At 36.7% G+C, this 11,949-nt stretch overlaps 1 protein-coding gene across 1 annotated transcript in view; it reads left to right on the top strand.

Moving 5' to 3' along the window:
* Positions 1-2,377: 2,377 nt before the first annotated feature.
* Positions 2,378-11,949, top strand: part of LOC103768109 (probable E3 ubiquitin-protein ligase HERC1) — a gene marked incomplete at its 3' end in the record, with an annotated part of 24,521 nt that continues 14,949 nt past the window's right edge. Inside the window, exons 1-9 of the mRNA XM_008935241.1 lie at positions 2,378-3,307; positions 4,361-4,456; positions 4,904-5,098; positions 6,685-6,996; positions 7,686-7,782; positions 8,983-9,126; positions 10,557-10,684; positions 11,582-11,726; positions 11,821-11,906. Of these exons, the coding sequence (XP_008933489.1) occupies positions 2,378-3,307; positions 4,361-4,456; positions 4,904-5,098; positions 6,685-6,996; positions 7,686-7,782; positions 8,983-9,126; positions 10,557-10,684; positions 11,582-11,726; positions 11,821-11,906 (2,133 nt within the window). The remainder of the gene's footprint in view (positions 3,308-4,360; positions 4,457-4,903; positions 5,099-6,684; positions 6,997-7,685; positions 7,783-8,982; positions 9,127-10,556; positions 10,685-11,581; positions 11,727-11,820; positions 11,907-11,949) is intronic.

The raw sequence follows: 11,949 nt of genomic DNA on the forward strand, positions 1-11,949 counted from the left end.
CACCTTTGAGGAACGTGAATGAGTTCTGAAATTTCTGAACAAAGAGTAGCTGGTGTAAGCATGACATGTAAAGCAAATGAGTCTTTTTCAGGGAGTCTCTTAATGTAGCTAGATCCTAAATATTGCTTCCGGAGAAGGCACTAACTTTGTCACTGAAGACCAGCATTTCTAAGTTTGCATTAATTGGCCTTACAGCTGCAATTCAGATCTTAATGAGCAAGGGTGGTGAGCTCTTGGTGTCTTTTGCAGTGTAAGCAGAAGGTGTGTCTAGAATGAAATGCAAAGAATGCTGACTGCCCCTGAGTGGTAGTTAACAACTGTGGCTCCAGTGTTTGTGTGGTAGACGTGTAAGGGATTTTTTCTGCTGTAATACAACTGAGGCTGCTTGTACAAGGCTCACCGAGGCTCAAGTAAGGCTCTTGGTGAAGGTGCAAGTCTATTTTAGAGCAAATTCATCTGGAGTAAAACCAGGTGCTTATAATAGCACAGAACATGCTTTTTTTTTGAGAGAGAGACACGCTGACAGAAGGCTGTAGTAGAGTTCTCTGTTTTTTTAAGTTTTTAAGGGCAAAACATCAAGGCAGAATGAAGTTGCATTGTTATACGTTGCACTACAAGCATTACAGCTATAGTAAGCACATTCTCTCACTAGCTGGCAGAGAGATTCCATCTCCTCCCCAGAGATTTAGTTTCAAATTAGATCAAGTAGGGCTTAGTCTACCAAAGAATACAAACTTTTTCAGAGTATTACGTTATTTTTGTTGAAATTGTAGTACGTTAGAACTTGAAGGGTCAAAGAGCAGGAACTGGTCATTCAGAACCTATGTAAGCCATGGTTAATGATTATAGAATGAGTCAAACAAATTTTGTACAATAGGAGTTAAAGTAATTTGTATTACTTTAAACAACACTTCTTTTAAAAAGAGCAGTTTGAAAACACTTTTTTGCATTGAAAAAGCCTTCTGAATATTAATCTGTAAGTTAGCTTGACAAAATTTGCCTATGACATCAAGGATCCTCTTGAAGAAACTGGAGTTCTAAATGCTACCAGCATTAAATTTAATAGCTCAATTTTCTCTTTGGGAGCAGTGTTCTTTTTATTAATTAAAAAAAATTACCAGACATAGAAGAACACTGGACTTGACCAGTTGTGATCAGTTGGCGTTCTTTTATGCGAGAAGTTTTTCAAACTTGATGTTTGGTTTTGGAATTTTTTTTCCCGCTCTATCAGTGTTTTCACTTTTGCAGGGCTTGAACACTGTGTAAATGATAACAAAGAAACGTTGATTTTAATGACTTCATTGTTATTTCGCATGCATGTAATTCTTGTGGTTTATGTTTTTGCTATTGAGTTCAAAAGCGATTTGCTGAAAAGTCTGTCTATGAGGGTAAAAATATTAAGCAAGCAAAATGAATAAAAAAAGCTATTTTATTGGAATATAGGAGTTGAAGTCAGTAAAAAAGTATTCTAAATCCAATTGCAAAGCACTGAAATACTAAGATGTTGCTAGATTGCAAATGCATAATACAAATGGCAAGACATTAAAGTAGATGGTCTCTGAAATCTGTGGGACATGTGAAAATATGAAGTGGTCAATATATGTTGCACTTACACTCTTCTATAAATTTTGTGCCAGGGTTCTGATCCAGAACTATGAACAGGCCTTGTGCCTACTCTACAGCCAAACCATCTGTCCTCCTTCCTGTTTACCATTCTAATGTGGATTTTAAGGAGATCTCTAGCTTATCTTAAAAAGGGGAAAAAGTGGCTTGTGACTTAAGGAGGACTTTAAAATGTGTTTGACAGGTTGATCCCTAAGTTACAGCCTGAATTAGTAGTCTTGTTTAAGGTTTATGCTGTTACTCCACTTGCTTGTATGCAGGTGTGTGTGATCTTGTGCATTTTGTGAAGACCTTGTCCTCAGTTTTGCTGTCTGTAAAGAATACTTTTTTCTTCTAGGGAATATTTAAAATGTATTTTCATTGAAGCATAGCAGAATTAAAACATACTTTGAATTTTTGTCTTGATCTTAGAAAATGGAGACTTAAACTGAAATTCTTGCATCACGTTAAGGAAGTTGCACATGCACTTATTTGTAAAAAAGGAAGATAAAAATTAATCTGCAAACTGTCCTTTTTTTTATACTACTTGTAAACTTTTCTGTTAGTTTTTGATCTGAATTCCAGGTTGCAGTGCTTACATTGTTAAAATGGTGGAACTGTGGTAATTTTTGGTGATTATTGTTTTACTACTTGCTTTCTTAAAGGATTATTAGAATTTGTTCTATTGTGAGTAGCGAGTTCTGTAGATAATACTGCATGCCTATTTACAGGCTTTTTTCATCTTCAGGACTAATGGCAAGGGAGTAAAACCAATATGGCAGCTATGATCCCACCTGTGAAGCTGAAATGGCTTGAACATCTGAACAGCTCCTGGATCACAGAAGACAGCGAATCTATTGCAACAAGGGAGGGAGTTTCTGTCTTGTATGCTAAGTTAGTCAGCAATAAAGAAGTAGTGCCATTGCCCCAGCAGGTTCTGTGCCTCAAAGGACCTCAGTTACCAGATTTTGAGCGGGAATCTTTATCTAGCGATGAGCAGGACCACTACTTGGATGCCCTTCTTAGCAGCCAGCTGGCCCTGGCGAAGATGGTATGCTCGGACTCACCGTTTGCTGGAGCACTTCGAAAACGTCTCCTTGTGTTGCAGCGTGTCTTCTATGCACTTTCTAATAAATATCACGATAAGGGGAAGGTGAAACAACAGCAGCATTCCCCAGAAAGCAGTTCCGGATCAACAGATGTGCATTCTGTCAGTGAGCGTCCCAGGTCGAGTACAGATGCACTCATAGAAATGGGGGTTCGGACTGGATTAAGCTTGTTATTTGCACTGCTAAGACAAAGTTGGATGATGCCCACGTCAGGACCTGGCCTCAGCCTTTGCAATGATGTTATCCATACTGCAATAGAAGTTGTGAGCTCTTTACCACCTTTATCTTTAGCAAATGAAAGCAAGATTCCACCAATGGGGTTGGACTGCTTATCACAAGTAACAACTTTTCTTAAAGGAGTAACAATTCCAAACTCTGGGGCAGACACTTTAGGTCGTAGGCTAGCTTCTGAATTGCTTCTTGGTTTGGCTGCCCAACGAGGTTCCTTGAGATATCTTCTGGAATGGATAGAAATGGCTTTAGGTGCTTCAGCTGTAGTGAACACCATGGAGAAAAACAAGTTGCTGCAAAGCCCAGAAGGGATGATCAGCTTTGATTGCTTCATGAGTATACTGACACAGATGCGACGGTCCTTGGTAAGTATACCAGCTTTCATTTTTCTATATTGCAAATGTAGGTGCATGCTTAACTTCAGTTTCTCAACACTGAACGGAAGTTTGCTGAACAGTTTGTGTCATATGTTAAAAAAGTTGAGGGTTTGGTTGTTTTGTTTTTTTTTTTAATTTTTGAAAACTATTTAAATTTTGAAAACTATGTTTGAAAAAACAAACCAATCCCCGCGTTGTCACTTTTGGTGTTGTGCTCTAAGTTCAGAGAATACACATCCTTGGAGAATCAGTAAAATTTAAGATGTTTAGTGTTTTTGCTACTGCTTAGAAATTAGTGCGGTAAGAAAATGAGCTAAACTGTTTGTAAGTGCAGCACACTGCTTTGTATGTTGAGTGCTTACTTCTGGTCTTAGTTGAATATTCTTTTCTGAACTGTGAAATTATTGCGCAATATGCAACCAGAAGCTGTAGCAAGCTTCTGCCTCATACTCAGAGTGAAACAGGGAATGACATTTTCCCTGAAGTGGTCATTCTTCTCTGTCCTAGCAGGCTTGTAATGCTTGGTAGTAAACTTACATTTTAAAAATTAAAAAATTTCTGAAATGGAGAGCATGAGAAGAGTGTGGCAGTGTCAGGATCTGAAGTGGATTGAATGTCTTGAGGGGCAACTTTGTCAGTTTTGGACTAGATGGAAAGTTAGAGACTAAAATATGGAAGTTATGTAAGCACAAAAATAATTATGAATAGTAATTTTAAAATAGTAATCACTTTAAACATAAATGACATGCATTTTAGAACAAAACAATATTAATATTAGGCAAAATGAACTCTAAGTCCAGATATTTTCACAAAACTTAATAAATAAGAATGTTTAACTAGCACTTCTGAAATTTTTGTTATCCTGAAGTGTATGCAGATACCACAGCTTAGGAGAGAAAGGTAGTTTACTTATGCTTATAGAAAGAACTCTTAATTTTGCTAAAATTAACTATAAGAACAAATCCCTAATGTATTTTGTACAGGTGCACTGTTGCTATATGAAAGTATTTTTCTCATCATGACAACACTTAAAAATTGCAGGGATCATCTGCGGATCGAAGTCAATGGAGAGAGCCAACTAGGACATCTGATGGCTTATGTTCCCTTTACGAGGCAGCTCTGTGTTTATTTGAAGAGGTATGTCTTGAAATGAGCCTTGACTTTCAGCTAATTGCAATTTACATGCCCCTCAGGTATCTCATTGCTGTGGGTATGGTCCCATCTCTGATGAGTTATTCTAGGAGCAGACACTGTAAAAACACGCTGTTAACTTCAGAAGTGCAGTTAGTTAGAAGAGTCTTAGCTGAAAAGCAAAATCACTGAACAGAATTTTTCTGTTCTAACTCAAACCGGGACATCAGAATGGAAGAGGAAAGCAAAAAAAAGTAGTGAAAAAGTAAGATGTAGAGAAAAAGTAATTTGAGCAAGCTAATGATACGCTGTTGGATGATTTGTGTGTTTGTGAGAGAATCGTATTGAGGGGAATTCCCATTAAAGTTGCATTGAACATTATGACTACATGAAAATAAAAGAAACTGTATAATAAATATAATAAACTGTATAATAAATCTCATATTTTAATAGGTTTGTCGAATGGCATCAGACTATTCAAGAACATGTGCCAGCCCTGACAGCATTCAAACAGGTGATGCTCCCATTGTTTCTGAGACCTGTGAAGTGTATGTTTGGGGTAGCAACAGCAGTCATCAACTGGTAGAAGGAACTCAAGAGAAAATACTTCAACCCAAGCTTGCTCCAAGTTTTTCTGATGCACAGACGGTGAGTGACATTTATAGTAATTAATAGTTACATTATGTAACATTCGACAGCTTCATAGTTATAGTAGGAAATTGGAAAACAGTATTTTTGAGTGTCAAGTTGTAATGAAGATATGATGCTCAGAACTGATGACACCAAGATTTTACTGAAAGTATCTCACTACTTTTATTGATACCTGGAAAAAGCATTCTGTTTCATTTTTAATGGCACACACAGATCAATATCCATGTAACAAGAACGACTGAATCACCTAACTTGCTCTGAAATGCATTTGCAGAGACACATTTGTTTGGCTGTAGTTTTGTTGTGTTTTTTGTTGTTGTTTTTTTTTTTTTCTTTGCTGTTGTTTAAAAGGTATCTTAACTACTCAAGTTCCTTTTCTATTGGTGGTTTTCACACCAAGGTTGCCTAGTTTAAAAGTCCAAAACAGGCTAAGTGCTGGCATAGCAACCTTAATTGGCTTTCTGAAGCTCAATATACAGTATGCTTTTTCTGCCTCCATCACAAATCCTGCACTTGCAACTGAGCACATCTGCTGATGCATGACAGAGAATATAATAGCTTACTTTCCTGTTACTGTATTGGCTTTGCAGTATTGACTTAAGTAAAAGCATTTTTTTTTTTTGTCTTGAGACAGTCTAGGTACGTTTTCTGAAATTGTTTCTATTGACATCACTGGTACACTTGATATGTCAATGGGCTGCAGGACCAGGCATCATAAAGCAAGCTTATGCGTTTAGAAAACTTTAAGTGAACTGAATGAATGGGTTACTCTTTAAAGAGTACTGTGTACACTGTGCAACATATTTATGTGATTTCCTACTGGGATGGAGTTTTTTCTTTATATTCATTGATGGCCTTTGTCTATCTGGAGAAGTCACTCACAGTAAATAGGGCTGTCACTGTGCAGTCCACCACCTGCCTTGTGCCATTTTATGATGTGGACTGACAGTGCCTTTATGCTTCAGACTCGAACCTGCTTTGCTCTTAGACTGTGTTGAGATTCTGCAGGCTTAGTTGGTTTACTTATAGGTCGTTCTTCGGCTGTGCACTGACTTCGCAATAGAGGCAAGTTCTTACTTTATTAAAAGCTTGTTATTTTATTTCTTTGGTGTTTATGTGACTAAAATGCATAGGCATTTGGCATATTTCTGTAATTTTACCACTTGGTACTGGTTAAAATTAAGCAAAACCTACAGTCCTTTATCAAGCTGTTACTTTGTTGTCTTCTTCTTAAGAAATAAAGCTATCTTCAAAGACTGTCCATTTCTGCCCATGAGCCTTGGAGATCTGAAGGCAGCCTGAGTTCCATAGTCTCTAGAAGAGATGCAAATAAATAAAATTAATTAATCAGTATTTACATTGTTTACCACAAGAAGAGAGATTTACTCAAACTGTTTTTCAAGACTTTGAATTTTGCTGCTTGCTGTAGTCCAAATTCTCCTTATTTTTTATGTTGCCTTACATGAAAGTGTTATGTAAAGAAACCTGACGTTCTGTTTGGAAGTACAGACTTCTAGATCTCTATGTGAATTTTACAGCCATCTAATCTTTCTTTTTTACTGTTTTAACTTGTTTCTTTATAGATTGAAGCTGGACAATATTGTACGTTTGTTATTTCTACGGATGGTTCTGTTAGAGCCTGTGGTAAAGGCAGCTATGGGAGACTAGGACTGGGTGACTCCAATAATCAGTCCACATTGAAAAAATTGACTTTTGAGCCTCACAGATCTATTAAAAAAGTGTCATCTTCAAAAGGATCTGATGGTCACACTTTAGCATTTACAACAGAAGGGGAAGTCTTCAGCTGGGGTGATGGTGACTATGGAAAACTGGGACATGGAAACAGTTCAACTCAGAAATATCCCAAACTTATTCAGGGCCCTCTGCAAGGAAAGGTATGTTTTGTGTAGTAGAACACCTTTTTTTTTATCTGTTCAGTTGTGGTGATGTGTAAAATTTGAAATATATGAAAACTGAAGAAAAAGTTCTGTGTTTTTTTCTGAACTTTTCTTTGAATCTGGATCTGGTTTCAGCAAAGCACTGAAATGTGTTATTGGCTTTAGGCATGTGATTTGGACAATGACACTGTCAGTAAACCTTCTTATGGTTTTTAAACTTGCTGATGTGCTTTTGCTGAACTGTGGTGACTTTCCAGGAGATGGTTGCTTATGTTAGCTGTAACATTAGGAGTTCTCATGTACAACTTCTTAGTGGTTTAATTTGAAAAGTGACTTTGTATTGTCCTATGAGGCCTCCTCTTCCTTGTCTGTCTATATTTTGGCCAGTGTTTTAAACAGCCACTGATGCTTCTTTTTGCTGATACTGGACTAGGATATCATTAAGTTAAATTTACTTAATTAATAGTTCATGACCAATTTTGTATATAAACGTGTCTCTGTGTACTAATTTCCACTTATCACATACTAAATAGAAAAGATTGCAAAGGTTAGTTCGTGTGTACTTGTTCCATATGAGTGAGCAGCTGATTTACATAAACCACTTCTGGAACTGGACTTTCTTAAGCTTTCAGACTTTCTATTCAATTTATGTAAAAGCTTGGTTTTTATTTTTGCCTATAACATAGGTTGTTGTGTGTGTATCAGCTGGATACAGGCATAGCGCTGCTGTTACTGAAGATGGAGAGCTGTATACGTGGGGAGAAGGAGACTTTGGAAGATTAGGTAATTTTTAGATTTCATGAACGCTTTTGGAAGAATTCCTGTGATAATGATACCATACATGTATTTGCCTTGTTCTCTTATTGTCCATTCCAAATACACACAGACATGCACACAGGGGTGTGTATATAGGTGACTGTATTGAAATTAATGCAGAGACTCTTTAAAGATTTTAATGCAGTAAATTTTGCAAAGATTTGAACCAACAGACTGCATAGAAAGTTGCCTCAGATTGGGCTTTAGTTCCTTTCTGCTGTCTTTGATTTGAGTGTCAGGATCGCCAAGTAGAGGGGTGAAAGCAAGTAACTGACAGGGGCAGAAGATTAGGACAGTGTTTTACAGCTTAAACTGTCACAGTTTTTCAAGGTAATCAGTAAAAGTGCTGAGCCTATCCCTGCTGTTAAGAAACGAACACTGAGTTAGACATTTATCCTACATTTTTGGGGGGAATTGAGAAAAGGTTCTCATTGAGTTTTAGGTTAATGTAGGGGGTTTATGTGCTTTGGGGAGCTTGGAGTTTGCAATGCTGAGTTCCAGTGGGCAGCTAAAAAGTAGCATTTAATAAGGTCATAGTAACTTGTTCACAATCACTTCGGGATACTGTGTATTACTCTTCTCCCTCTGTTCCCCATTTTTCTTCAGTATCTGCAGAATTTCTATAGTTTATTAGACATGTAACTCATGCTTATTATGAAATATGTGATACTGTAATGTATTTGGCTACTGCAGAAGGGACCGGTTAGGACTGTGACTAAAACTAACTGGTTTGCTGGTTTTATTGGTCTGTGCAGTATACATGTTTATATTCATAGTAGTAAGAGTGTGCTGTTGTTTTATTTTCCTCACACTGTTCAGGCTACCTACTGCCCAGTATTAAGGAAGTAGAGCTACCTAATGAACTAAGTATTAAACGCAGGTTTAACCTTTTTTTCTATTTTTAAACTAGGTAGAAAATGGTCCTATGGTTTAGTGGCAGTAACGTATAAACAAGCATTCTGGTTGTATGTCTTACAAAAATGAAATGCTTGTTAACTGTACTGCAGAACTCTTCCAAACCCTATTACACATCTTTCCAAAAAGTAGGCAGGAATTCGCATTTGTGCTGATTACAACATGTAAGGGTTTCGCAAATCTCACTGAAATTACACACCATAAATAGAACTTAAATCTTCACAAAAAGAAAATAATTTTTTTTTTCCTTAGGTCATGGTGACAGCAACAGCCGCAATATTCCAACTTTAGTAAAAGATATTAGCAATGTAGGAGAGGTTTCCTGTGGCAGTTCACACACAATAGCTCTGTCCAAAGATGGGAGAACAGTATGGTCGTTTGGAGGAGGAGACAATGGTAGGTAAAATGAACATTTGGTAGTAATTTTTGTCTCATTCCATCTACCTCATAGCCTCTGTACTCCTTACAGTTGTTTAGTGTTTTTTGTTGTTGGTTTGTTTGTTTCACTGTCATTTGGTGGCTGTTGAAGAAAAGGATTTTAGTAAAATCTAAATTCAGTATTTGAAGTTTTAACTGCAAGACTTAGGCTCTAAAGAAGAATTATTGGGAGAGAAGTTTCAACAGAGCAGAAAGCTCAATGAATGCATAAGCAATTCTGGAAAAATGCTTTGTTGATAACTTTCAAATAAACTGACTCGTTTGATATAGCAATGACTGTATTTGTGCACTAGCAACTGTTGCTTTTAAGCTGCCTCTTGAAGAAACATCTCATATCAAAAATGAAGGGCTTTAACTTTCATTGCAGGTAGATGCTTTGTCAAACACAGAGTTCTATTGTTACAGTATTTAGCTAAATTTGATTATGCTGCTAGATAAAAATTAAAGCTCAGATTAGAATTGCTGTATTATTACTTCCTAGTGTAGTATGAGAAGAGACAGAAATGTGGACTACAGAAATCTCATAACCAAACTGACAGTTAATAGAAGTGGGCAGGAATTTGGATTTCATTTGGAAGCTAGCTCTGACATGCACATAGAGAATTAGTCGCACTCCTCTGTCTCCCTTTTCCTGTCATTTCAGTTCAAAGATCACTTTTAACAGGACAGGTACCTTAACAATCACAAACTACTGGAGCTTGCTCTTCTGTTTCAGTAAATTGCAAACAGTTTGGCTTTTGGATATGAATAATGTGGTACTAAAATATTGGTGTAGGACAGCTAGAAGAACATGAAACAGAGCATAACTTTGCGTAAATTTTCAGTCTTTGTAATACATTTGATTTTGTTTTTTTCCTTCCATTTGAGGAATGCTTTTCTGACAACACACTGACATGGTCTAGTAACGGTATTTGTTTTTGAGGACATTGAAAATTATGAAGTCATGAAGATTAATAGCTGTTGTCAAGAGACACTTGAAGGAGCAACAAGGGAATAAAAATATTAATAATTACACAAATGCACACAGCTGTTAGGTAAAAATGTAGAAGAGTTGGTGTTTTTCCAAGTCACTTCATAAAGTATGTTTTTTTGCCAAATATGAAAAGGTTTAGTGCTTTAGAAGTCTTTAGTAATTAAACAGCATGCAATGAATAGTGTAGATATATGGAATTAATATTTCTATTTTAAAGTACACTGTAATAAAAATGTGTTTCCTGAAATATTTAAATTGAAATATAATAGGTTTTATAAAAATTGCAATATGTTGTAATTTTAAAAATACACTCTGACATTTTTGGAAATCCAAAAAGAATTCTTTTGGAGATAATTCTAATTATCCTAATTTATGTATTGAAAATACCTTCCAATTGTGTTGTCTCCTTTTGCAGGCAAACTTGGTCATGGTGATACAAATAGAGTATATAAACCTAAAGTTATAGAAGCCTTGCAAGGAATGTTTATTCGAAAAGTTTGTGCTGGGAGCCAGTCTTCACTTGCCTTGACATCAACAGGGCAGGTAGGCAAAAACAAGTTTTCACTGAAATGGTGAGAGCTGGTGAGTGTGATGTGGGTTCATTACTTCAGCATTTATTATTTTGACTGTTGAGATGATGTTCAACTAGTACTTAATTATCAGTAAAGTTTTTGATCAGAGATTGACTGAAGTACTGAGATCCTAATGCACCAGAGTAATAAAAAATGTGCTAAAGGGTTGTGTAAAAGTACACTTGTCAAGATTCTTGCTTAGCAACAGAAAAAAATTATTCTTAGGTTAATAAATATAACCCATGCAAAATCATATGGGTTCAGGAGGCAAAGCGGGTTCTGGAAGCAAAAAGCAGTGAAATGCTTGTAATTTTTAATGCATTAACCAAATCCAGTGGTTAAGTGGTTTACTATTTTTTTTTTTTTTCAAATGTATGTGTATTTTAGAATATAGGTATTTAACAGAAAGTTTTATATCTAATGTGAAAAATATCAGGAGACCTTGGAGATAAGTGTTGAGATGGTAGATGAAGGCCCTTACAGACATGATATATATACACATAATACAATAAGCATTTCTACATATGCAGCCTAACTGACAGCACCACCCCTCCACACCACACACCCCTCCCCCACACCAATTCAAAGGCAGTGAGTTTTTAAAGTACGGATTAGGAATGTTGAAGTTTACTGTAGCAGTTTCATTCCTTGCAGCAGCCTCCCCACTGACATGCTCTGTGGCTGGTCATCTGAGTGGTTGGGGGAAGAAATGTAGATGATGTGAAATGTACGTTAGAGTCATTAAAGTACCGTTCACGTTTTGTTGAAAGCATTATTGCAATTATTGTGCAAGTTACCTGGTATTTTGTTCATGGTCTGCGGTAATAAAAGAGTGAGACGGTGCTATTTTGTGGTTGGTTTGCTCTAGGTTTACGCATGGGGCTGCGGTGCGTGCCTTGGCTGTGGCTCGTCAGAGGCGACTGCTCTCCGGCCCAAGCTGATTGAAGAGCTGGCCGCAACGAGAATAGTTGATATTTCGATTGGCGACAGTCACTGTTTGGCACTTTCTCATGGTAAAAAGAGTAAGGTGTAAAAATACATGATCCTCCTCTTGATCAAAAGCACTTGTACCTCAGGTTTTATTTTCTACTTTATTTATCTTTATAGATAATGAAGTTTATGCTTGGGGTAACAATTCAATGGGACAATGTGGTCAGGGAAACTCTACTGGTCCCATTACTAAACCGAAGAAAGTAAGTGGTTTAGATGGAGTTGCAATTCAACAAATTTCAGCAG

This window comes from Merops nubicus, unplaced genomic scaffold, assembly GCF_000691845.1.
Source record: "Merops nubicus isolate BGI_N331 unplaced genomic scaffold, ASM69184v1 scaffold7172, whole genome shotgun sequence".
Lineage (NCBI taxonomy): Eukaryota > Metazoa > Chordata > Aves > Coraciiformes > Meropidae > Merops > Merops nubicus.